The sequence below is a fragment of the Lissotriton vulgaris genome, chromosome 2_1, assembly GCF_964263255.1.
Source record: "Lissotriton vulgaris chromosome 2_1, aLisVul1.2, whole genome shotgun sequence".
Lineage (NCBI taxonomy): Eukaryota > Metazoa > Chordata > Amphibia > Caudata > Salamandridae > Lissotriton > Lissotriton vulgaris.
Window position 1 is genome coordinate 1,948,440,016 of NC_141687.1, and position 27,994 is coordinate 1,948,468,009.

At 48.1% G+C, this 27,994-nt stretch overlaps 1 protein-coding gene across 1 annotated transcript in view; it reads right to left on the minus strand.

Annotated features, from left to right (window-relative positions):
• Positions 1–1,041: 1,041 nt before the first annotated feature.
• The window catches only part of LOC147733537 (treslin-like), a 31,392-nt gene continuing 4,439 nt past the window's right edge, over positions 1,042–27,994 (minus strand). The window contains exon 2 of the mRNA XM_086956936.1: positions 1,042–1,050. Coding sequence (XP_086813062.1) covers positions 1,042–1,050 — 9 coding nt within the window. The remainder of the gene's footprint in view (positions 1,051–27,994) is intronic.

A 27,994-nucleotide genomic window follows, 5' to 3' on the forward strand; every position in this document is an offset into this window, starting at 1 on the left:
GTGTGGATTGGGGAGTCCCGCAGGGTTCAGCGTTGTCACCGCTGCTCTTCAACCTCTACCTACAACCTCTAATCGAATCTCTGGTACTTATGGGTTGTCGTGTTTTTAACTATGCTGACGACACCCAGTTGTTATTTAGCATTGAGAACTCATCTGGAGCACATGGATATGTGCAAGAGGCTCTCAAGTTTACAGTGGGGTGGATGACTGTCAATTGGCTGAAAATCAACCCTGAAAAGACAGAGGTTCTTGTGGTATCTACGGGCATATCACCTTGGGGGGGGGATCTGTTCTGGCCCCAAGATCTTGGATCCGCACCGCTGCCAGTGCCAAGTGTGAAAAGCCTTGGCATAAAAATTGATCAGGAATTGTCAATGACGGCTCAGATCTCAACCGTCCTGGGCACATGTATTGGCCTAATTAGGCAGCTGCGTAGGCTAGTTCCCCTCCTATCCCAATCCATGCTCCGTACAGTGGTCTCTGCCACCATTATATCACGCCTGGACTATGGCAACGCCCTCTACTTGGATTTGCCAAAAAATCTGACACACAGACTGCAAGTTGTCTTAAATGATGCTGCGCGTCTAATTTTTAGGCTTCCTAGATGCTCTCATGCTTCACCGTTATTGCTAAAACTCCATTGGCTCCCGGTGAAACAGAGGGTGGAGTTTAAGAGTCTGTGCATTGCACATAAGACGCTTTATGGACAGGCGCCTGCCTATATTAAGGAGCGCCTGACACCATATCTGCCTAAACGGACTCTTAGATCATCCGACGCCCAGCTGTTGGCCTGCCCCCGTTTTAAAATGGCAACTAAGGGTGGAAGAGCCTTTTCCATTCAGACTCCACTGTTGTGGAATAAGCTGCCAGACTATCTTCGGAAAGAGACTAGCCTCCTATGCTTTAGGAAACAGCTAAAAACTTTTGTTTAGAGAAGCCTTTGGATCTATATAATCGATTGCTCTTTCCCTTCTTTCTGCGTGAGATTTCCTGGCTGCTCCTTTGGTCATAAGCGCCTTGAGACCTGTAGGTGAGATGGCGCTATATAAGCTAAAGAAAAAAAAAAAAAACAGTTATGGGGCATTGACTACCCACAAAAACCACCACCTCCCCAAAGTAGGGTACACCACAGGAGACTCACCCAGGGAACTGATATGGAGCATTGACTACCCACAAACACAACTTCCGCAAAGTAAGGTACACCACTTCACACAACATCCCCTACATAGGTACACCGTAATGTACAACATCACCCTAGAAAGCAGAATTGGATATTGACTGGCACCACAACCTCTCCAAAGAAGGGTACATAATAGGGTTAGAAGAGGTCACCCTAGGAAACCAAACTCCCCATGATAGGGTACAATCTCCCCAAAATAGAGTAGGACACAGAGTACTGGTCACCGTAGAGATAGTTCTGTGTAACTCTAACTGTAGGTCCATGCAGTCACCACCGCTCCCAAGGCACTTTCCATAATGGCACCACAAATGAAAAACACACAACTTTTCCAACCAGAAACCTCCCCAAAAATAGTGCAACCAGAACAAAAGACAATGCCTAAACAGGCGCACACTCAAAACAATGCACAGGAATGCTAAGAACTACAAAAATGAATAAATTACTTGAGCTCCCGTGAGCGATCTCTCACCCGGGGTCTCTATACACAGCTCCCCGCAGTCCCCGCTGAATTTCTCCACAAAAGTTAAATGTCATCCAGTGTATAAGGAGAGTCCACAATTGCTTTGCTCCGCTCTGTCTCCAACCGATGCATCTGTTTAACCTGTTGCCCGGACCGTCTCCATGGGAAGAAAATGTTCCACCGACCATACATGCAGGCCGGGAAGGAGGCAGCACCAAGTTTGTCGAAAATTCATTTCCGTGATTGCCGGATATGTTCATTGTGCTTCCATAAACTGGGCAATCTGCTGCATTGATAGAGGAATAGCGTGAACCAGGGCCAAACACAAAATGGCGTCACGCATACCTGACGCTGTGCAGGAAAGCTCGCGGCAGAAGCGTGCACCAAAGTGCCGAACACAGTAAGGAGCTCGCAGAGAAGGCGGACGTCACAGAAGGAAGTCTGCAGGCATCATGAGACCGGTAAGGCTGCGTGTGTCGAGTGCATGCACGCGATGTGGTCTCGTGGGCTGTTTGAAAGTTAGCTGTTAAACTGCCATGGAGCCAGGATAACATTTTGAACCCCCAAATCGGCAAAGTAAAATGTCTCACACCCCGGTTGAACATAACTCTGGTCCCTGCTTTTCCATACATGGTCTCAGTTCACCGAGGATACCACCAGTATTACACAGTCACTGAAAATCACTTGCCCAAATAAGCGTATGAGCTTACCAGCACTGCCGCTTTTGTGAACCCTCTCAAGTCCCTTCCAAAGCTGTGGATTCTCTCAAAAAGGCGCTAAACTCCTCTTGCAGACTAATACACAGGCAGACTCTGCTGGATACTGATTTTAGATCCAGATACAACAGTAGATGAATGAGAAAGTAGATGAAACCCACAACGCTTCCCACTCAGGATGAAGGCCAGATGAAATAATAAACACCGCAGGCCTCAGGGAAGAGTGTTGCTGGAGAAACTTTTCTCAGACAGCAGCAGGGTGAAAGTGTGTAAATGTATAGGCATTTATATAGCGCACTACTTACCCAGAGGGTCCTAAGGCGCTTCGACCGCTGCGAAACCCTTCCTGGCTTCCCTGAGAGATGGTCCCTTAATGGGTATCTCCAGGGTGAGACCAGGCATCCCCGGCGGTCTGGTGGGGCCGTTAGTGAAGATGAGGCAAGCTAATGCCCAGAGTTGCCGAGTGTGATCGCTGATCAGAGTGGGCACCGAGGAGAGAGAATTATTGAGTCCGCTGACCCTGGTCCAGAAACCTGCCGCGCCGGGAATCGAACCCTGGTCCCGGGCCGTCCTCTGCTCTCGGGTCTGCCGCCTCTAACCAGTGAGCCACACTACTTCACTTGAAAGCAGACTCATCAGTAACAAACGCCCAGTTTGCAGGCTGTCCAGATACTACAGGACACTGGTGGGGCTAGCCGGGACGTTACCTTTGGATTTCAATTGACGTATTTAAAGTCCTTAATGTCTTTAGTTCCTTGTCCTTTAGATCCTTGGTTCCTTAGTTGTCCTTTCTCCTTACACCACACGTAGATTCAAAATCGTCGCCAAGTTGTAGTAAATGAAGATGCACAATCCAACTGTGTAAGTAGGTAATCCTTTATTGTAGATTCCTTCTAAGATAGGTAAGTAGAAGATAGGAAGTATAGATAAAAACCCCACCAGAAGCAAGCTTCAAGCAGCTCAGCCTGAGTTGACCAACTGACACTGTGAGCCAGAGAGACACCCAGGCATTCTATGAAGTCATGGTACATTCTATTTAGTGGAGAACAGTAGAGAAGTAATTTACTTCACTGCGCCTCCGCCTGCCATTAAAAGATAGAAGATAGGCAGTGTTGAACCAATAGTACAGAGCTGCATCTTTGTCCCAGGCAAAGAGCAATTGAGTGTCGTCGGGAGTGTGCCATCACCTTAGCCCCCAGCTCCTCCGCCAAATATATCAGTGGAGTAACATAGATATTAAAAAGAAGGGGGCTAAGGGAAGGTCCAGGGGGGACTCCCGATGTTACAGGCTGAGGGGAGGAGGAGGACGGTGGAACCCAGATCTGTTCAACCCACCCTTCCAAGACGGACCGGAACCAGCCCCACACGGCGCCCGACAGACCAACCTTAGCCAGACGCGACAAGAGGAGTGAGTGCGGTATCGAACGACGCAGAGAGATCGAGCAAAATTAATGCTGCTCTCGCGGCGGCATCCAGGCACTTCTGGATGGCCTCCACCAGCACTGTTTCTGTACTATGGGACGCCCTAAACCCTGATTGGGCAAGATGCAGATGCGCCTCCCTCTCCACAAAGTCCGTAAGTTGTTTATTAACATCCTTCTCACGCACATTCACCAAAGCAGGAGGGAGTGAGATAGTTCGGTAATTCCCGGGGCAGAGGGGGTCCAAAGATGGCTTTTTTAGGAGTGGAAGGATCTTAGCCTCCTTCCAAGCCTGTGGTACCACCCCTTTCTGGAGGGACATATTAATGATGGTATTCACCTCTGTATTTGCGACCTCGGCAACTACTGCCAGGACATGGGTCCGAGGGCGAGCCAGGCTCTAGACCCTTAAGAATTTTAAGACAATCCAATAGGTCAACTGGCCTAAATACAGACCAGGAATGGACTGAACCAGCAGAATGACACTCCAAAGGTGCCTCCATTATGATGTCGCGGGAAGTAAATGGTGCTTGGTTAGGATGATTCACGATAGATAGATAGATAGATAGATAGATAGATAGATAGATAGATAGATAGATAGATAGATAGATAGACACACACATCAAGCAGCCGGAACACGCGTGTTAGCCTCCGAAGTGTGGAAACTGGCTGATTAAAGAAAATTTGCGAACATCAAGCCCGAGTGCATGGTAATTTGTTGTAAGACTTTAAAAGTGAAGTATTTACGCGGAGCTGCCACCGCAAGTCAATTGCACCCGTGCCGATGGAAGCGGTGATAATTGATGGAATCGTGCTTTGGATATATATATTTTCTTTTTCTCTCTCTCTCCCCCTTAATCTGTGGGGTGGATGGGAAAAGATTAAAATAAACTACAGAAGGAGCAACAAAGATGGAATGGTTTAAAGACCCTGATAATAGCACTATATTCAAATACATAGAGCTACCTCTAATACGGCTGAACCCACCATGACTTACAGGGGTAAGGGTGAACCAGATGTCGAGTCGTGGTACGCACCCCCCTTTTTTACTCTTTAGGCAGAGGGATACTCTGATGTTTGTTGTGTAATTTCAGAGTATGAATCCCCTGCATTGTTTGGTGTACAAAAGGATCTCCCCACCCTTCAGGTTTGGAAGGTCCTCCAACATCTCCTATAATAGCTTAAACATAACAAGCATTGGAAATGCAATAGGTCTCGCAATAGAAAAGTTGGAGCTATTTGTTTTGCAATTGACAAATTTATTTTAATGTGTGGGTCTTGAAACGTGCAAAAGTAATAGCTTTGTCATTTACAATGGCAATACTTTATACTTTTTCAAATGTGACACCTATAGCATTTGTAATGTCAACGATACATACAATCCAGACCCTACTGCCTTTGACACCGCTCGTCATTTGCAGAGAGGTACAATGGCAGGCAGGGTGGGTGTCTGTAAAGGTGGAGCAGCCAAGGAACTGAGTTAAGGAGCCACCGTGCTAAGAGAGAAGAGCTGTGTGACAACAGTCAAAGCAGCAGGGGACGAGCTGCATTTTTGTCACCCACTAAAAACAAGCTTTCGGCATTGTGGGGGGCTAATTGGGGAGAGTGGGGAAAGGGCCTGAGGTTTCAGTGGGGGGGGAGTTGGGCTCGCAGTTTGGATGGGTGAGGGAGGTGGGGGGGGTCGCATGGCTTGGGAGGAGGCGAAAATGGGATGGGTACAGGAGGGGAGAGACATTGCATTAAGGGGGTGGTCGCAGCAGGGGCCTTTCATTCTTCTGAGGCCGTTTGGGTTGGGGTGCAGTTCGGCGGGCGATGGGAGGAGAGGCCGGGGGTCGGGCATGGTCTGTTCCAGAGTGGGACCTAAAAAACCAAGTAACTTGTTTTAAGGCCTAAAAACATACAGCATGTACTTTGGGCTTGTTTTTAATATGGTAGCCATGCTTACTGACTGGGCGGGGGCGCGGAGGCCCGAGGCTGGGTAAGGGGCAAAGCGCGTGGAAGAACTCGCTAATTCCCTTCAGACAGTGTGTCGGTCCCACGGGGGATAAATGATTGTTACAAAACCTGAGAAATTCAGCTGTTATAGTTAGTTCAGCAAACTATAACTCGAGCCCCCGCAATGCACTGCTGATGACGTCACATATTACATCATTCATGACATGGTCAGTGACATCACTGATGACATCGTCCACTGACTGTGTTTTTGTATGAAGTTCAAATAGGTTTTATATACACACCAAGGTGTATTGAAGAATGAGTGGGTGTATAAGTGTCTGGATGGAAAATTTAGTAAGTGCATGATTGACTGAATCCCCCAATTTACAACGCGCCAGGGGGCGTGTTTGCACATTTGTTACGTCAGGCCCGTCCCCTCCCTACACCACTGTGCAAATATGCCCCCTGGTGCATTGTAAGTTGGGGGATTAAGTCCCCTTGAATGCTTAGAGTCTCTGGGGGCCAACTAGCCCACCAAGTACCTCCAGTAAGCGCCACAGAGCTGCGTTGCAGAGAGTTGTAAAAAGGGGCATGGCTACAGATCACCTCTCTGCAACGCAGCTCTGTGGCGCTTACTGAAGGTACCTGGTGGGCTAGTTGGCCCCCAGGGACCCTCAGTATTCAAGGGGACTTAATCGCCCAACTTAGAACGCGCATAGGGGGCACGTTTGGTGAGTGCTGTAGGGAGGGGGCGGGCCCTCCGGCGAGCTGCCAGTTTCTTTTTTTATTCTTATTTTCTGGGAGGGGGGCTGCGTGGCCTCCCTTTCCTGGGCCACTTTTGGCCCCGGGGACCCAATCCCACAGGGCCTGAGCATTTTCTTTTTACTTTTTTTTTAATAAACGGGAAGGGGCAGCCTGTCCCCCTTCCTTGGGGCACTATTGACCCACAGGACCCCATTCCCCGGGGCCTGGCCCATTTATTTTTTATTATATTTGCGAGGAGGGGCCACATGGCCCTCCTCCCGGGCCACCCCTGGCCTCAGGGACCCCATCCACCGGGGCAGGCCTTTTGCGTTGGGAACCGTGGGGGAAGCCCCAATGCCCCCACGGTCCCTCCTGCGGGAGCCAGCAATGCTGTTTTTTTTTTTTTTTTTTTTTTTTTTTGAGTTTGAGTAGAACAAGAAACATAAGAAGAGCCCCTGAGGTGCCACACATTTCCCCACGCAGGGGGCACAATCAGAAATCAGTAGCGTTGATATCACGCAGGAACAGAAGCACATCAAGTCCGGGGTGACGCAAGCAAGGTCAGAAAACCTTAGAGCAACATTTCCGGTTGGCTCGTTAACGGTATTGTACAAAGTAGAGCTAAGTAGCAACAGTCATACCCATGTTCCTTTATATCCAAGTTGGACAGCTGTGGGCCCTGCAATACGTACCCCAGTAGGCCCAAGAACAGAAAGAAAAAACAACCCCCCCCCCTTCCCCATGGTGGCGACTCCATACAACCCAACACACATTCCATCATCAAAACTAGACTTGAAAGAGGTGTAGTGATCTTACGGATGCGGGACAGACAGCTGAGGGCAACCCTTTAGAGAGGAAGGCAACCAAAGGTCCCCACTGAAATTGAAAGTTCTTGAAGTTACCAAGGAAGATGTCCGCCATTCTTTCCATACTTAAAAGCTTCCAGAGCCTTGCGTGCCACAGGGAGGTTGCCGGTGCCCCTTTCTGTTTCCAAGCAGCGGCCAGTGTAAGCTTAGCAGCTCCTAGGCAAAGCCACAAAATCTTCTTGTCCGCCCGTGTCTGATGTTCAAGACCGGGTTCACGCAAGCCCAACAGGACAGAGGCAATGGAGTTCTCGATGGGGTAGTGAAGAATGTCCCTGATATGCGAGAGAATTTCCTCCCAGTAAGGTCGGATCACTGGACAGTCCCACCAAATGTGACGGAAATCCCTGAGGAGCCCACAACCCCTCCAACATTTGTCGGGGGTGGCCGGGTATATGCGGTGGAGCATAGTTGGGCATAGATACCATTGCATAAGCGGCTTAAGATGCGCTTCCCTCAGATGCAATGAGTGATTAAACGCAGTTAGGTCCCGCCATAGCGCCGACCACTCACTGTCAGAGATATCTCTCCCCAACATTTCCTCCCATTGCTCCATGTAACGAGGCCTAGGCGTCACTGCTGATTTAAACAAGCGCTGGTACAAAAAGGAGACAGTACCCTTCATGGCAGACGTCCGCAGTAAGAAAGCCTCGAATGGCGATGGAGGTCTCGTAGCTGCCTCCAATGTTCCAGGCGATGTGGCCCAGTGAAGCAGCTGCACATGACGATATCGTTCGGACTGGGGGATCCCGTAGTCCCTCATACAGTTAGCAAAGGAGAGAGGATCCTGCCCATGAAACAGATGGGTCAATGCCGTGCAGCCTCCCTCCCTCCCTCCAGGCATCAAAGGCCCCCTATCGAAGCGCCGGTGGAAAAGCTAGATTGAAGTGCAAGGGCGTGAAAGGTGAAGGGAACGTAGTCCAACCCTCATCCGAGGCCTTCAGCGTGGGGTACTGATGTAAGCGTTTAGAGGGCGGTCTTTCTTTGGCTTCCATGCCAGGTCCCAGACCGATCTGCCAGTTATGCTCCGGTCCATGTGAAGCCAGTGTTTTTCCGACGTTTGCTGCGACCACTCCACTAGTACCCTCAATTGTGCCGCTTTATAATAGAGCTGCAAGTCAGGGAGTCCAACTCCGCCCTCGGACTTTGGCCGACGCAAGACCGCAAAGGAAAAACGTGCCCGTCCCCCCTGCCATACAAATCGCAATATCCGAGTCCTGAGGCGTCAAAAATAAACGCTATCTAAGGGAATGGGCAGGGCCTGAAATAAATACAGGTATTTAGGAAGGAGAACCATCTTTATAGCATGGATTCTGCCCATCCAGGACAAGAATTTAGGTTTCCACCTATCCACCTATCCAATTCAGCTCGGATCTTCGCTAACAAGGGGGGGGGGGGGAGGGGGGGGGGGGGGAGTTGGCCGAGAACAGCTTGCCTACTGTCGGAGTCAAATGGACCCCCAAGTAGACTATCGAACCAGCGGCCCAGGCTAGGGGCGTCAAGGGTCGCACACGCGCCACCTCCGCCTGCGAAAGGGTGAGATTTAGGATATACGACTTGCTATAGTTGACCTTGAAGCCGGCCACTGCTTCATATTGCAACAAGACCTCCCTGATACATGGCAGCGAGTGTTCCGGGTCCACCACCGAAAACAAAATGTCGTCCGCGAAGAGCGTGATTTTATGTTGCTCTCCCGTGAATGGTAGGCCCTGAACCCCCTCATGCTCTCGCACCGCCATTGCTAAGGGTTCAATGCTCAGTGCAAACAGGAGGGGGGAAAGTGGGCATCCCTGCCTGGTGCCCCTGGAGTGCGGAAAGAACGCCGACAAATGGCCATTCACCACCACCAGTGACTGCAAAAATTGGCCCTCACCATGGTAATAAATTTGTCCGAAAAGCCGAAGGCCGACATTGTGTTAAACAGGAAGCCTCAATCCACACGATCGAAAGCCTTTTCGGCGTCCAGCCCAACAAGGACAGCCGGGATGCGGAGCCTATCTGCTTTTTCAATTAAATGCACCACCCTACGCGTATTATCGTGAGTCTGGCGCCCCTTGATAAATCCGGATTGGTCAGGATGTATAATTGCCGGCATCAAGTCTTGCAACCTGCGCGCCAGAATCGCCGAGTAGAGTTTAGCGTCTATATTGAGTAGCGCTATGGGGCGGTGATGGATCAAGCCCTGATCTTTGGACTGGGTAAGAGTGGTCTGCTTAACCCAGACACTCTGTTCATCACCACCCCCTTTTCTAAATCGTTTTTGGCCACTATAGGTGTGGCAGGGTATACTCAGACATGAGTCCCTTTCTCACTGCTCCATCAGGATTCAAGCAAGCCGGGCCGAAGAAGGCTGAAATGCCAGAAACCGGTCCCCGGTAGCTTGTCTCCTTTCTGGTGAAGAATTGGCTTGGTAGTTTAGTCTGCCCTGTTCCCATGATGCACTGGGCCAGGGACAGACTGATTTGCATATAGCCAGGTTCTGAGCTGGGATGGGGCAGTGAGATAAATAACGGTGATGGATCAAGCCCTGATCTTTGGACTGGGTAAGAGTGGTCTGCTTAACCCAGACACTCTGTTCATCACCACCCCCTTTTCTAAATCGTTTTTGGCCACTATAGGTGTGGCAGGGTATACTCAGACATGAGTCCCTTTCTCACTGCTCCATCAGGATTCAAGCAAGCCGGGCCGAAGAAGGCTGAAATGCCAGAAACCGGTCCCCGGTAGCTTGTCTCCTTTCTGGTGAAGAATTGGCTTGGTAGTTTAGTCTGCCCTGTTCCCATGATGCACTGGGCCAGGGACAGACTGATTTGCATATAGCCAGGTTCTGAGCTGGGATGGGGCAGTGAGATAAATAACGGTGATGGATCAAGCCCTGATCTTTGGACTGGGTAAGAGTGGTCTGCTTAACCCAGACACTCTGTTCATCACCACCCCCTTTTCTAAATCATGGGGCGGAATGAAGCACACTGGGCAAGATCCTTCCCAGGCTTTGGCAAAATCGTAATTACCACCTCCGCCAGGGAGCCGGCTGAGGAGCCAGACACGGCCATGTCATTAAAGAGGGACACTAAAAAGTCACAAAGTTCGGTGGCGTATGATTTGTAAAAGACGGCTGTATAGCCATCCGGCCCAGGCGCTTTGTGTAGTTTCAGATTCTTGATGGCCTCAAGTACCTCCTCCCTGGTAATCGGGGCCTCCAACAATTCATTCCACTCTTTTGATATCTGGGGGGAGGGGCAGGCACCACAGGTACTCTCTTTGGGCTCCCGTATCGAGCCTGTCCCCCGCGTTGAGGTCCGCATAGAAGCGGCGAAAAATGGCCGCTTTCATTTCGTCCCTATGTTGTAACACGCCCGCCTCATCCCGAATTCCGCCAATATATTCGCGTTCCCTCCTGTCGCGCAGCTGACGCGCTAGGTGTCTACCCACCTTATTCCCACAGGAGTAAGATTGTCGCCCCAGCCTCAACATCGTAAGTTCGGCCCTGTTATTGTAGTGGGCTCTCAGTTTCCCCCGAACCGCCGTTAGTGGTCGAAGGGTCACTCTCGATGGCTTGAGCTTGTGCGCCTGTTCGAGTCTCGCCACCTCGACCTCCCGGTCTTTCCGTCGCAACCTATTAAGATGGGCATTAAGGCCTAGACACGTGCCCTTGACGGACGCCTTAAAGGCATCCCAAGTGTTGGCGACCGAGGTATCTGACGTGGGGTTAAGTTAAAAAAACTCCCTAATGGCTTCCCGCAGCGCCTTATTAGAGGTATCATCCCTGACCACCGAGGCTTGGAAGTACCATTTCCGCTGCCAGTTACCGGTCAATGACCAACGGAAGTAAGAAAGTCCAAACCCGTGCCAGGAGTCTCCACTACGTTGCCAATGGAGTCCCCCCGGGGTAACCACCATGCCACGTGCTCTTCACGGCCCCCTCAAAGTCTTTGACAAAGACCACGATCTCCCGTGGCCCGCATCCGGAACCTCCCCGCAGTGCTGTTCAACTCGGGGGGCCAACCACCGGCGCCGTCCCGTGTCCCTGTGCCAGACCCCAGCAAATCTAGGAGCCAACCAAGCTCGTTCGGGTCCCCACCGAAGGCCGCTGCACTCACCGCCGCACCCAGGCGTCTCGTTCCCCTGCGTGTGCCGATCTCACTGCCCCGAGGGCCGATCCCACTTCGGGGCTCCAGGCAGTTGCGTGGGATTCGGGGCCGCCTCCGCCACTCTCCGAGCCAGGCCGCAGTCCCCGGCCTCCAGTAGCCAGCCGGCCGCGCTGCGGCGTCAGAAGCACCCGACCGCCAGGCTCCACCTCCTCCCGGGATGCCAGGATCCCGGCAGCAATCCGGCACCGCCTCGGATCCAGCGACCTCCGCAACACCAGTCACTACGCCCAGAGCGGACTCGCCAGCCTCCGTACTCCCGCCTCCACAGGCCCTTTGAAGCTGCGGACTTGCGTAGCGGCCCGTCCAGCCGCACATACCGCCGTCAGCTTGATGCGGCGCGGACAGGCTCCGACTCAGTCGGAAAGTTCCCCGCCGCTGGCCACAGCCTCTCAAGGTGTTCTGGAGCAGCCCGCAGCCCAAGGAGACCCCCGGGGCCGATGCTATTCGTAGCTTTGCAGGGCCTGGCGCCGGAGGGGACTAGCAACACGTCCTTCCCGCCGCCATCTTGGCCACGCCCCCCGGCAGCATTGCTTTTGAGCAAGGGGAGCTGCTAACATGCAGCTCCCCTTGCTCAAAAGCAATCTGCTTTACTTCATTGAAGCGAGAGCAGGTATCCCCTCCCTGGCATATCAAACAGCAATGTCCCGCGGGTGGGCTACCCGGGACATTGCAGGAGCCGGGCCTGGAGGGGAGGGGTGCGGTTCCCAGGGCCATCCCAGGGCCCTCCTTCCAAGTCTTTAAAGCCCAATGGAGGTGGTGGTCCCAAGGGCATGGGGCTCCGCTACGGACCCCTGCATTTTAAATTAGTATGTGCTTTGGGGAGGTGGTGGTCGCCGGGGCGTGTGGGTGTGCTCTCCAGCCCCCCACATCATTTTAAATTTAAAACGGTCTCTAGGGCAGAGTGGGGTGGATACGGACCCCCCCACGCATTTTTTTTAAAGCCCCCACAAATTAACTGGTGAGTGCCCACCCGGGGGCTTTCAAAAATGAAGCGCAGGACCCCACGCTTAATTTTTATTCCTGTACCTCCTTTTTTCCCCAGTGCGAATTTGGCCGATTTTTTAAAAAAAAATGCTTTTTTGGCCCTGGGGATCCTTGTGGGACCCCCCTGAGCAGGCCTAGGGGGTCAGGCTGTTTGTACCCTGCCCTCTTTTCAGGTTTTTTTCTCTTTGTTTCACCCTTTTTCTTTTGACTCGGTTACAAGATGGCTGCCAACACTTCCTGGTTTGTAGTGTTGGCAGTCAATCAGAATTGAGCTCGCGCTCGAGAGGATTTACGACTCCTCGGTACTTAGATATCGATATTTTTTTCTTTTTTTAATTTCTCAGGAACTACTGAACAGATTTACACCATTTAATAAAAACAGGGTGCACTCTAAACCAAGACCTTCCTGTTTGCCAAATTTGGGGGAATTTCGTTCAGCAGGTCGGGCTGTAGCCTGTAATAAAGTTTCCTATGGAAAATAACATGGACAAAACACGCTTTGGGACCCCCCTTTTTTCTCGGCCCCTGCTCGACAAATCACCCCGAAATTTTAAACACACAACCTGAGCAGTCCGGCACTATTTATGGGAAAATTTAACAAAGATACGTCAAACGGCGCCAAAGATATTGGCAAATAAAAAAACGCTTTTCCTACGGAAACTAGGTTCTAACTAGAACTACCTACTGGCGACTGCCAGTAGGTAATATTAATACAATATATATTTCCGCATTCCGGGAGTTCATTCACAAAAGTACTTTACTTCTACAACTAGGTGAAAGGAAATGGTCCTTATATAAGGAAACATTCTCATACAATAACACAACTTGAAATTATTTGTCCCACTGGTGGATTGATTAAAGTTTTGTAGATCTTGGGGAGGAAACATGGTTGGAATGATTGGATTTCATTTTTCAGGAATTCAGCTTCTTCATTTAGTAAACTCTCCTCAAACCATTTTTATTCTTTGATTTAAGGTTAGGTCATTTATAGGATTTGATTTGAGTTTATTGTAATTTTTGCCATCGTTAAGTTGTCTTTTGCCTTCTTTTATGTATTGTGATTTTCCAAGATAACTAGGTTTCCTCCTCTATCAGCAGATTTGATCTCAATTAGGTCATTTTTGGGGGGTTCATCCAATGCTATCCTTTCTCCCTGTGTTAGATTTTCTTTCTTGTTTCTTGCGTCCTGATTTTTCATTTTCTCCAAGTCTGATATAAGTTCTGGGTCATTGCATGAGAATGTTTGGCCATTTCCTTGCACCAAATTGTAACTAAACTAAATTCCTATAGCAAGGACACAGGGGATTTTGTGATGCATTTGGCAGACACTGAATGGCAAAGCTGCTTATTGCTAGTCATAATTGACGTGGTTTCACTCTATACTTCTATAAATCATGATGTGGGCCTGAAGGCAACTTGGTACTTCCTGGCACAAAGGAACATTCAATGCTTGAAACACTCTGAACTGTTGTTTGAAATGATGGAATTGTGCCTGCGAAAAAACATCTTTCTTTTTGATCGCCAGTTCTATTCACAAATCTGTAGGACTGCCATGGAAGTTTCTTTCTCTCCAAGCTATGTGAATCTCTCAATGAGATTGTGGGAGAGAACCATAGCGTGGGGAGAAGGGAACGAGAAATACACTGAAAAAAGACATTTATGGCTTTGTATATAGAAGACGTATTTATCATCTGAAATGGTAACGACAATGAATTCATGTATTACTTTTCGATATTAAAACACAATTATATTGGGCTATCATTCACATTTTAAATCAGTGCAACCGCAGTACAATTTCTGGATTTAAAGGTATCTATCGAAGACAACCAAATCAAAACCACGGTCTATCAGAAACCAACAGCAACAAACAGTCTGCTGCATGGAATCAGCTTTCATCCCAAACCTTTGCAGAAAAGCATGCCGAATTCCTGCAGATGAGAGGAAACTGTTTGGATGACAACGAATCTGAACTAATACCAAACTAAACGGAAATGAAATTTAAACATAAGCAACAGAATGCGCAACATCAAACAGAGGAAAACACGACAGCAGCCACCCAGTCGCCTGAAATTCTGAGAAATAACATCAGACAACATAAGCGGGAAAGTAAAAATCAAAAGATTAGACTGATCATTACCTACAGTAAAGAAGAAGATTTAATCATCAAAATCATGAATAAATATTGGGACATTAAAAAAAGATACAGACTGTGGTAAAATTTTAGGGGATAAAATGGATGTCTCTTTCAGCAAAGCACCATCTTTAAAGGATACATTGTAAGAAGCAATTTTTCACAATCAAAGAATGAGTCCTGGATAACCGACTATCAGAAAGGCTTCACAAAATGTGACAAATGTTAGGCATACAAAAGTGGGAGAAACATAAAACAACTCATTGATTTCAAAGATAAAGTGTAGGAAGCTGGCTCTGTATATACTATACCAAAATGAGCTATAGCGTACACAGAGTCCAGTGGAACCCAAGAGGTAGGCAGAGGTAAAGGGAGATAGCACCGTACTCTCCATTTGTGGTAGTGTGGACGAGCAGTATAGCTTTATCAGAGGGTAGTGTTAAGCATTTGTTGTACACAATCAGCAAAGGATCCACACACTCAAAGACTGAACTCAAACTAATTTCTTTGTATCAAAAATATTATTTAGTTATTTTATTTCTAGAACCAAGCCAGGTCTGGTGCATTTAAGTGAAAAAAATGCTCAGCAAAATCTTATGCACTGTTTTACAACTGAATACAGGTTCAAATGCAGTTGAATGAATTACAGGTAAGTTACTGTTTTGAAATTACTTTTCAGTTACTTTATAAATTTCTTCACACGTTACTTATTGAATTACATTTCCTAGACAAAATAAGTAAATCACTTAGTACTTTAGCACTTATTTCTATGTTCCATACAAACCAACTCTAAACTTAGAAATTTTTTAGGAAAAAGCAGTCAATGCAATCCTAAAGAGAAAAATAGAGTTATCGGTATACAGGTAAGTCGTTATTTGTGGGAGTTGGTAATCTGGGGTTAGAACCAGGGTCCCCCAGGGTGGAGGATGCACTCTCAGAATACCTTACGCAGCACTAGGAAGGCCGGGTGCAGAGTGCTGAGGCCCAATGTTATCCAAAGGGGTATTCCAGTTGGTGGGTGCTCACAGGCAGGCAACAAGGTTGCGGGAGCAAAGTTCCTGGGGTTTAGCTCAAGGCAAATGGGTGTCCGATTTAGCAGCCAAAGTACACCCTTAGTGGCCAGGGGCGGCGGGGTGCAGTTTTGGTGTTGGGTGCCCAGTTGATTTTAAATGGAATTCTCTGGTTGCATCAAAGACTGCAGGCTCAGGGACGGAGATTTTTGGAGGTGACCACCGGTTGGAGAGATAAGTTGGAATGCCTGGGGATGCCGGAACACTGTCGGTTGGGCCACACATGGCTCTGGGACTTCAGGTGCATGGGTGTCTTTAGGCATCGGGTTTTCCTTACCAGCTCCGGTCGCTTTCAGGGGGATCCTTTAGAAGAAGGAGTCTGCAGGCTTCGCTAGGAGATTCAAGGCAGGTCAGAGATCCCCAGATCTCGGGTTAGGATCGCCGGGGAGACCTCCTCGTGGGGTTGGGCCACTCGAACTTGAGCCGCGGGCGTCGGGTGCAGACAGAGCCAGAGTCTGTGGGTGAGCAAATCCGGTGCTCACGGGAGACAAAGTCTTTTCTGTGGAAGGCAAGGCAGGTCCTTGGGGTTCTGAGGTTGCAGGCTGTAGTAAACACCAGGATTTTGCTGGAGCGTGTCCGAGGTGCGGACAGGCCAGTGGCGTACTCCTCTTCATAGTTTCAGCAAGGCTCTTTGGTCCTTCTTTGTATGTTCTTGTCTGAGGAGGCAAGGTTCAACGGGCCCCAAAATACTAGATTTAGGGGCATTACAGGTAAGTAAAAGTTGGGACCAATGGGTCCCTTCCTTGGAGTGAGTACACCCCCTATTATACCATCCTCCAGTGAAAGGGTGGCATATGCCTCACTCTGGTTGGCTGGGTCCTCCCATCTACAAGATGGCGGGGGCTGAGAGTTGTGCTTCACCTCGCCTCCCCAACCTGAGGGGCGGTGTTGGCAAAGGTGGACATGCCTCGCTTACTCACTTGGTTTTCCCACCTATTCTCCCACCCAAAGTGGGGGTCATAACCCGTGGGGGCGAGTTGCTGGAAGCAGCAAAAGGCTTAGGGAAGCTCATAACTGTGTTAGCCTTTGAAGCTTCCCCTTTGTGGACCCTGCCCATCCTGGGGGAGGAGGCCTGGCACCTCTTCCCAGGATGTGCATTGTTTCAGACCCCCAAGAGCAGCAGGCTATCGACCCAGGGGTCCAGAAACATGTCTGGTGGTGGCAGCTGGCGAGCAGCCACTCAGCCTGGACACTAGTGTTGGGTCGTTTTTCAGGGAGCATCTCGAAGATGCTCTTTGTGTGAATTTATCATGAAATCCCACACTAGCATCAGTGTGGGTTTATTGTGCTGAGATGATTGATACCAAACTTCCCAGTGTTCAGTAAAGTCATTATGGTACTGTGGAGTTTGTAATATTAAACTCCAAGCACCATTTAGACTTAATGGCATTACTGCACTTACAATGACTGAGAATTGGCTTAGACAATGTAGGGGTACAGGGCTCAATGCACCTGTACCCTCACCACAGGAATTGTGCACCCAGCTAGAGGGATGGCTTACCTATGCCAAGGCAGTAGGTTGTAGGCATGGCACACAGGATGTGTGCCATGTCGAATCTTCACTTTGTTCTGCACCAAAACATGCAGTCTGCAAAGGCAGTGTGTGTGTTAAGGTACAGGGCATCTAAGGGTAGCACAATAAGTGGCCAAAGTGCCCTTGGTACCCGAGGTACCATTTACAAGGGACTGACCTGTGGCCAAAGAGCGCCAATTGGGTTTAGTCTTCAATGTAGTTTAGGGAAAGAACATAGGCCCTGGGTACCTGTTTGGCAGGAGCTCAGGGCACACTCAGTCAAAGTGTGTGAAGGGGGAAGACCATGCAAAAAGAGGACACTTTCTTAGATAAAGTCTTTACCATCAATCATAAAATCACGTGTGAAACCAGTCATGTTGTATACATGAACAAATGTGACTGCGGCTAGTAATAGATAGGCAGCACCATCTGATCACTAAAAGCAAAGATTATTGGAACATATCAGAGCCATACAAAACAAGGATACCACCTATGCCATGGCAAAACATTCAAACCCACGAAGGTTTCACATGGCAAAACATGAGATACTATGGCATAGCACATGTTCCCAAACAAGAAAGAGATGGAGACATAACACTGAAATTAAGACGCCTTTAGTTATATGTCCATCTCTAATTCGTATTGAATTAGCAGATACATAGGTATAGTAGCTCCATATCCTGGTATTTATTTATTAAATTCATCAAAAAAGTCATTTTTATTCTACAAGAAATGGCCAACTGTGCAAGACAGAATGTACAAGTAACCCCCCCCCCCTTTCTTTATATGGGAGTACATGTGATGCCATTGTGATCAATCATAGACCATACAGAACATAGGAACTATTCCCATCATATAGGACGTAAGCTACTGTCCACTATGGACACACCCTCTAGTTAAAGACACAATATGAATGATATGTTGATTGATCAATCAGGCATCATGTGTTGAACATAACATGTTGCATCATATGTTTGAAAATATTTGAACATGTTGTTGTATGGCGTTTTAGATTCCGAATGGATTTTCCAGATTCATGCCCTTATATAGGTCCTATTCACGTTGCCCTTATATAGGCATAGAAATCAAGCCCTTATTTAGGCATAGCCCATGCTACTCAAATACAGGCATGGCTACTTCCATCCGTTCACCAAACGTTACAATGATTTCTTGGAAAACCAGCTTAATCCATTAGGGACTTCCCCTCGCTTGATTATTGCTTTCTCCAAGAACTCAGTTTTACAATTAACATTATTCCTTGGGGGTTCATTCAGGACGTGTGTATGCCCGACTTTACGTCAAACATGGAATTCCTAAACACCATCATGGTATAAATTTACATTCACTGGCTATAGCAAAGTACGGTGGTTCGGAGCAGTTCAACTGCCTACTTGCCCAATGCAGCTCGCTACAGCAAGTGCCGAAGGAAGCCGACTCTCCAGCTGACGCACGGATCAGGAAGCTGCTTTTTTCCTGCCGAGAATCCAGCTCCAGTGCTTCCGGCTCCCCTTGCGGGGTGTTGGGAAATCGAGTCCCAAGATAGAGATACCAGACCGCCTTTATTCTAAGATATGGAGCTGATTAGAACCTAGAGAAACCTTTCGTAGGTTCTTGACAAAAACTAAACCTATGCTAAAGACCACACTTACTACTTCCCTCGTACTAGACCTAGGTTAGGTACATTGGAGTAGGCGTATTTTAGAAGCAGCAGTTGAGTATTTTAGCCTGTGCTATTTATATATGTATTTTTATATGGCTTAGAAACAATACCAGGCAATCACAGTATTATTTTATAATACTATTCTCGCTGTACGCATTATACTTAGCATTCTGTCTAACAGTTGTAGCAGTTCACCTCTCTTGCATGAGAAAGAAGACTGTTCAATAAACCTTTTATTGAAAATGCCTGTCTCTCTATTTCTCTGCAACTCTGTAGAAACGAAGCATGCACGATTGACTGAGTAAAAAAGTTATCTATTGTTTCTACGACTCTGAAGATAGTTATTCCAGTCCTAGGGAAACTAAGTTGTCATGTTTATGCAGTTGTCAGAAACTAATCCTTTCTTGTGAATTCGAGAAAGTTTCTAGTGACCTCTGAGCTAGCAGGCACTCTAAATTAAGTTTAGTATATTCGATAGAGACCTACATAAGTCCTACGTCAAATCTATAGGATATATTATTCCAATGCGCAGAGCCTTTTGGGAATATAGGAACTACACTACAATGTCAAATTGATTCATATATATGTTCCATAATTGGGTCAGATTACAACAAAACAATCATATGGCACTTAGCCAACAATTGTACCCACTATCCAGAGCAAAAATAATTAAATTGTAATTGTATATGTAGCTATGTTCATTAGAATATCAAAACTTCTTATACAATTTATTGATTAACTGTATAACATGGCTCACAATATGTGGGGGACAGGCAGCATTCACATTTTTAGGTCGAGCCTGGGCAGTGCATGCACTGTTCTGTAAGGCAGGCTGTATTCAGGTAGGGACTTGAAACTACGCCCATTCCCCCACCCATCTTTTTAACTGGCTTCTGTGACTGTGCTTTCTATATTTTTTCATTTGATTCATTAATAGGCTTAGTAGTCCCTCCTTGGTATTGCCTTGTCTGCATTTGCAACCTTCCATGAGGAATGGACTTTTTACTCATTTTGTTACACGGTCTGCTTTATCAAGTTTGTTAGCGCGACTTTCTTGAATGATTTTCTCAGATTACCCCTACGACGTGCTTTCCTACAAGGAAGAACGCCGCCTGCTTTTATATTTTAATTAGTAATGGCGGTCCACTTTATAGCGACTGCGCTTCTTTATTTAATTTGCCAGCGCTGTCCGCTGTTACGGCTGTGCTTCTTTATTTATTATATTTGTCGGCGCGGTCTGCTTTAACTTTCGTGGCCATCCTTCAGTGACGCTGCTTGCCGTATTCAGTTACAGTGAACCGCGTCTAAACACAGGGGCGATGCTGCCATTTAACTAAAAGCATGGCATGGGGCGCTTTTACAAAAAAAACTATTTTAGAACTACACAAACAAAATGTTTTTTTGTAAAAGCACACTATTCTGTGCTTGCACTCAATACAGCGAGCAGAGTAAAGGGGCGCAGCCACCATTAAAGTGATCTCGCATTTAAAATTACATTGCCTTTTATAAATATGCTGGTTAGCAAAACACATAAATAAAAGGCATTGTCATTTACAATGCCAATAGCCTGAACTCTCACAAGTGCGCGACCTATGGAACTGCAAATGCTTGTTAAGTCAGGTATTCAAAACCTATGGTAATTTCTTATGTTGAGTTAAAGCCATCCCCCAGCTTTTGGTTTGTTTATTTCAGTGTCCTTCAAAAATCTTTGCTTGCCAGTGGTCAGTCCTGCCTCTTTGTCCCTCCTTTCTCTCTTCCGTCCCTTCCATGCAGCAGGGACTAAGTACGGTCTCATCACACTACAGTTCTTGGTCTGATCTCTAGGGGATTACTTTATTTCTTTGTTTCCTGCTCTGTTTCTCTTTGCCAGTGTGTAGTTCCTGCACCTAGCTAATTACATTTAAATACAGTTTTCCTTCCTCCCACCTCCTCTAAATTCCACAGTTCTACTGGGGGTGCATCTTGCACCATGCCTCCCGCTTCGTTGTTTATGTTTAGGTTTTTAGCAATTTTTAATGTTGATCGTCATTTGGGCTATTTCTAGTAGGATATCAGTGTGGTGTTGGGCTTTTTTTAAAAGGAGGATTGGGATGGTTAGTTTGGTGATTGCAAAATCTACAGTCTCGCTGCGCTTGTGCTCCGTAGTAATGGCTTACCTCCACATGGTGACTGCGCAATCTATATTTTATGGAAGGCATTGGTGTGAATGTTACACATTTTACTTTCATATTAAATAATACTTTAACCGGAAGTTTCAAACATTCGGCTGCACATGACGAGACTTTGTTGAAGAGCACCTAGGTCCGTGGTCGTGCATGCACAGATATACATTGTTCATTTATTATTATTAAATGAAGCTTGAAACACATCGTGCTCCAAGCCTCGCTTTAAGCCCTAAGCCCGCCCACAGCAAAGCCTCGAAGCCATGTGCTGCCCCTGCATCTGTGTGGTTTCCCTTCCTGTTTCTGAGTGAGGCCAGGCACAGGCAATATTCTGCTGTGTTTTCCCACTCTCCCCCATTCCGCCATAGACCAGATGCTATTGGCACGCTTTACACGAGCACCAAGTACATTACAAGAATACATTCATTTTTTTCTTCAGACCCGGAGATATTAAGTGTTTCGCCCAGAATCACAAGATGTTCACAAAGTTTTCCACAGGTGAACTTTGGAGCCCTTCACATCCATTTGAGTTGTGTTGCCAAACAAAGATCTCCGGCATCCATCTACCTTGGACATAAACTTCGCACATTGCTACATAGGAAAGCTTCCATCAACACACTGTTGAAATCATACATGGACACGGACAAAGTAACAACACCGTAATGTCAAACCAGCAGAAGCTGCATGCCATACAGACACTAGCTAACATCACCGACTTTGGTGTTTAAAATACTGGGGACGGGGGGCATGGCCAAGATGGCTAGGTGAGCGGGCGCACTCTCCGCGAGCTCCCCTGAACCTGGACCCCTAAGCCTTGTTTCACTGCAGATCTACCCCCCATCAGCCCAGAATCTGCAGCGGGGACGAAGGAGCAACCAACCATCAGTCGCGGACCCGACTCCGACCCAGGAATCGTGACGGCGGGGCTCCGCGGCACGGACGGGGGCCGGCACGGAACGCGAGAGGAGTCAAGAACCGAGGCCCGCTGGGGCTTGGAGAGGAATTGTGACCGACCCACAGCAGACTTGGGTGCAGCGGACTGCCCGACTGCAGAACAGGGGCCCTCATGGAGCCGCAGACAACGGCCCAGAGACAGCGAGGCAACCGGAAGCGACTGGCGACGTTGCTGGAACTATTCCACTGGCGAGAGGCTCTTACGCAAGCCTACGAACGGGGCAGCCCGAGCATTCGCGCCAGACCAAGCAGAAGCAACACCTGCCGCCGGCGGAGAGGTGGGAGCAGACGGAAGTGGGGAGAGCGGAGGAGAGCAAGCCCCCTGGGGCGACAAGGGGCGAGGGTCGGCGAAAGGAGTAGGCCTCAGATCAGACCCGCCTAGGGAGTGCGGCCTCCTTGGAAGGCGGCCAGGCGCGCAGCTGGCCCTTGCACCGGGGGCTACAGATGAACGTTGGGCCCCGCTAAGCTAGACCAGCCCCTGGTGCCGGTGAGGTGCCGACGACGGACGGGCCCTGGACTGGAGACGATGGCTGGGGGCACGGCCTGAACAGCAGGAGGTAAGCGGCCGACCCCTCCCCCCCCTGGGAGCCACGTGGCAGACCACGAATCGTGTAGCCTAGCTGGGTCCTTGTTAATGAATACTAATTGTTTTCAGCTTGTGGTGACCTCAGGAAGTTGGAGTCACCACCATTGTGAAGCAAATGTGCATGGGGAGCTGCACGAGCAGTGTGGACTTCCCCATCAAAGAATTGGAAAGTCTCTGTGGAGACTGTAAAGAAGTAACTCCTCAAGGGTTTTTGGATGGTTACAAGCCTACCTAATGTTGGAACATTTGCTCTACAACGTGGATAGCTGAAGATTAGAACTACAGCCTGGTGTGAGAGGCTTAATATGAGTTCTCACATTTTGACATCCTCTAGAGGTGTATGGGAGTAATTGCAAAGATATGCATTCCTAGTAGTTTCACATGCCCTGTTTTATGTTACATTTGAGTTTTGAATATATGTTGCAGAGCATCCCTGACAGGGTGCCTTATGAGGGTTGCATATGTTATGTTATGTTATGTTATGTTAAGCGGGTGTCTTATAGAGCGCACGGCTACTCGGGCAGAGAGTCCCAGCGCTAACAGATCTGTGATGAGGGGTCCAGAAAGTGATCAAATAATGAGAAACTACTGACCATAAAGCCAGGTCTTTAGTTCCTTCCGGAAAGCTAGGAGATTATCTAACTTTCTCAGAGACAGCGGAAGTTTATTCCAGAGTTTTGGAGCAAGTAGTCTATAGGAACGACCACCAATGCGAGCACGTTTGACAGTAGGAATAATGGCCAAGGCCTGAGAGGCCGACCGGAGAGATCTGGAAGGGTGGTAAAATTGCACTCTTTTCCTGAGATATACAGCACCAGTACCATGCAAAGATTTAAAGGCCATGGTCAGGGCTTTAAAATGGATGCGCTTCCGCACCGGCAGCCAGTGCAGCGAATCGAGGAGAGCTGAAGTGGGAGCCCTGCGGCTAAGGCCAAAAATGGCCCTTGCTGCTGAATTCTGGACTGTCTGGGGGAGTAATCGAGTCTGGATCCAATCAATGCCTTGACCGTAATTCTCCTGTGAGTTAGGGAAAGGAGCGGAAGAAATTTCCTCAGAGTGCGCAACATGGTGAAACACTGGCCAACTAGGCTGAGAATCTGGGGCTTAAAAGTTAAGCCTGTGTCGATCTTTACACCAACGTTACGTGCTACTGAGGTAGAAGATGCGGGAGGATGCATATCAGGGGGCCACCAGGATTTCCAATGGATATCAGGAAGACAGCCAAAGAAAATAATCTTGGACTTGTCCGAATTACATTTTAGCTGATTCTCATGAAACCATAGAAAATTGGCCTCCAAACACCTCCTGATGGAAAGGCCGTCAAAGTCAGCGTTCTTGTCGCAGGTAAAAAGGAGCTGCGTGTCATCAGCGTACGACACGATACGCGCTCCATGGGATTCAGCCAGTTCCGCCAGAGGAGATAGATAAACATTGAAACGGGTAGGACTCAGCACCGACCCCTGGGGAACTCCAGCGGCCAAAGGAGGGACAGCTGCTGAAAAAGGAGGGGCCCAGACCAGTTGTTGGCGGTGGGTCAAAAAGGACTTGAGCCAATTGAATAGCGTCCCTCTTAATCCAATCTCATGAAGTCTAGCGAGAAGACGTCAATGAGGGACAGTATCAAAAGCCACCGATAAGTCCAAAAGGACCAGCAACGCCTTTCCACCACTGTCCGTGATCTCTCTAATAGACTCGGTGATTTCCAATAAGGCGGTCTCAGTGCTTAAATTTGGGCGGAAACCAGACTAGGAAGGGTGAAAGATATCACGCGATTCAAGAAAGTTGGAGAGGGTGGAGTGTACATGCTTTTCAGCAATTTTCGCCAAGGCGGGGAGCAGCGAAATTGGCCGATAATTACAGTGCTCTAAAGGGTCCAGGCTAGATTTCTTCAAAAGAGGGACAATATGTGCCTTTTTCCACGCAATTGGGACGATGCCAGTTTCAAGAGAGGCATTAAGAATTGGATTCACCAAATGATTGATGACACAGGCCATTTTGGCTAGAATTTTTGCCGGACAGGGATCCGATGGAGAGCCGGATTTTACTTTTTGTAATAAATCCAAAGATTGTTGGAGAGATAGGGGTGGGAAAGTTATAAGCAGATGCTCATTGGAAAGGGGACATTGATTGTGGGGAAGGGAGGATGTACCAGATGGCATTGGTGGAGCCTCAATCGGGGGGATGGGGGGGGGGGGGGGGGGGAGATTTGAGTCGCCAGTTGCTCAACCCACAATTCAGATGGAGTAGAGTTAGGGGTTGAGGCAGCAGGGGACGTAAACTTCTTGACAATTTTAAAAATGTTTTTGCTAATGTTATTCGCAGAATCGATTCTTCTGGCGAAGTGCGCTTTTTTCCCAGCTGTAATAGCTTTGTGATAGTCCTTGATACCATTTTTATAGATAGCTTTAGCCTCATTATAACTGCGACGCCAGACTCTTTCAGCCTTCTTACAACTCCTTCTGATCTCATGGAGTTCTGAACTGAACCAGGGCGCCGATATGCGACGACAAGATTTGGGCTGTGTAGGGATTGGGGCAAGCTCATCGAACCGCTGTAGGAGCCATGACTGAAAGGTGGCGATATCGTTATCCAGCTGGCCCATAAGTGGGCAGGGGTGCACAGTGAGGGAGTGCTCCAGGGAGACGGCCGTAACCCTATGGTAGGGGCAGAAGTCTCTGGGCTGTGAGTCGGTACAGCTGCCAGTTACCCTGGGGGTGCTGAGAATATAAAAGTTCAGCAGGTAGTGGTCCGACCAGAGCAAAGGTAGCGGAGGCAAGGACTGAATAGGGAGGGAGGAGTATATCTGGTCGAGAATATGACCTTTGTTATGAGTGGCAGAAGCTATAAATGGAGACAAGCCAAAAGTGCTGGTAACATCCTGGAGTTTTATGGAGTCTGCAGCCTCCATATCGTCCATATGGATATTGAAATCTCCAAGAAGTACGCAGTGCTTGTATTTCATGATCAGTGGAGACAAAGCCTGGTAGAGATCTTCAGAAAAGGAACTAACTTGACCAGGAGGCCTATACACCAGCAGGCCAGCGCACGACTGGTGAGGGGAGAAAAAAAGACAAAAGCCCAAAGATTCTACTCCCGCGATAGCCTCAGTCTCAACCACAGAGCAAGCATATTTTCTGTCAACTACAATCGCCACACCACCACCCCTACCCAGAACACGATAATTCCGCACAATACAGTAGTTCAAAGGGAGGGCAGTGGAGATATCAGGGTTGGAAGCCTCACACAGCCAGGTTTCTGTTAGAAAGAGGCAGGCCGGTTTGTGTTCTGTAAGAAGATTAAAAAGATCGAGGGCATGTTTGCCCATGGATCGAGTATTAAGAAGCATACAGGGGTAAGGGCTGCCCTCTATGTGTGGCAGGCCTGGGGGGGGTTTATAGCACTGACATTTGCCGTGCTGTGGGGAGCGGTAGTAGCCATCCACCCGCAGCGCAAGCAGTTAAAAACATCCAAGGAGGGCTCACATAGAGGCACGGGACAGTTGCAGCCAATAGTTCCCTTGAGCCAAAGCAAAGTTGCGGAGTCATAGCATAATAGGGTTTCTCGAGTGGGGGCAGAAGGTGCATCACAGTCGGTAGGCCCGGGCGCCTCCGGGACGCGGACGGGCTTACCTCTGGCGCACCTCCGGCGCGCATTTGGCACGCCCGCTGCACTCGTCCGCTGCACGTCGTAGGCGGCATATCATACAAATAGTGTGAAGGCAGGTCACCTGACGCTAAGCACTAGCGTGACAACCTACTTCCCCCAAGATGGCGGCCGCGCAAGAAGCAGCGACCAAAATCCAGCGTGGAGTCAGGTAACAAAGTATTGCTCACACACGCTGTCAGACCATGTTCTAACACGCTGTGAAATTAATGCCCAAGTCGGCAGAGGTAAAGCAAAAACACGAGCCCCCAAGTCTAAAAGTAACAGTAGTAGTAGATCACCCTGTTACAAACATACAATAGTTCCAGACAAAAGTATTTTAAAATTAGCTGTGAGTGGGTGCGAGTTCCCGGCTGAGCCACAGGAACAGATCTGAAGCGGCGATGAGGCGCGACCTTTAAGGTCACCTGACGCTAAGCACTAGCGTGACAACCGACTTCCCCCCCAAGATGGCGGCCGCGCAAGAAGCAGCGACCAAAATCCAGCGTGGAGTCAGGTAACAAAGTATTGCTCACACACGCTGTCATGTAGCCATGTAATTATTAATGCGATGCCTTTTAAAGGATGGGATTGTATTGCGTTATTCATGCTAACAGTTATAAGTGCACCTCACTCCCAGTCATGCTTAGACATGTATTCTTGCTAAAGCTTTAGTTGAATAACAAGAGTGTCATCAACTGTGATTAAAGGTTGTATATTTTATGGTCAGCTTTAGGTGCTCACGATCGGGGTTATAGATAATAGCATGTGTTCCCATTATGAAATGCTTGTTAAAATAATGCAGTGGGCAGCTACTCACTTGGTGCCAGTGGTAAGGGCCAACCCCCAAAGTTATGGTCAACTCTTGGCATTTAGGGACAAGATAATGTTCATACATACGAGTGGTGGTATTAGACCCCATCCCCACCTGTGAGAGGGGTGGGAATGTTTACGCAATGTCATCAAGAAGTATTTCCATCAGCTTATGTATATTTGTAAATTGTTGCTTAGCATTGAGTAGTATGTGTGCAATAAATGTGCTTTTCCTTTTTCTAAACAAAAGTACAGGCTGGAAAATTATTTAGCGAGTGTTATTACTGCATATCTGTGAACAGTGATTACTAGCCCACACCTCCTCCCTGGAGTAGATCTTGAACTGCTCTGCAATGCTACACTATGAGAGTCAAGCACTAAAATGGGGTGTTTGGTTCCCAGTGAGGGACAAAAGTAGACCCTTTACTTGTGCAGGCCACACAACGAATGACTCATTTTCCAACAGTCACATGATAGACTGCCTATCCACCTCGAGTCTTTTTCCCCTTCTTTATAAACATTGCATCTCACCACCCACACAATGACCTGGTCATCCAAACAGTGCCACCAGAATTGTGCTTTCTAACTATGCGGATTCAAATCCTGCACCAATTGTCCTTCATGCGCCATGTTTATAAGTTTTGTCCTCAAACCCTAAGTAGGCACGAACCTATCACCTCTCATCAAAACCCTTCCACCACACAAGGTCATTTCATCCAGGACTTTGATAAAAGGCCAAACTGACACTGCTACACAACTTACTTTCCATCTCCAGGTAGTTACCTTCCGCAGAACCTCCTTAAAAAGGTGCCATCACTATCTATTTCCCTGCACCACTCTTCCATGAAAAAAGCACTGGCCTCCTCCAGAACATATTGTAAAAAAAAAAATATATATATATATATATATATATATATATATATATATATATATATATATATATATGTATAGTTTGCATATGGGGTGACCTCCATGAAAGAACATCCTTTTAGCCCACCAGTTCTTCATGTTT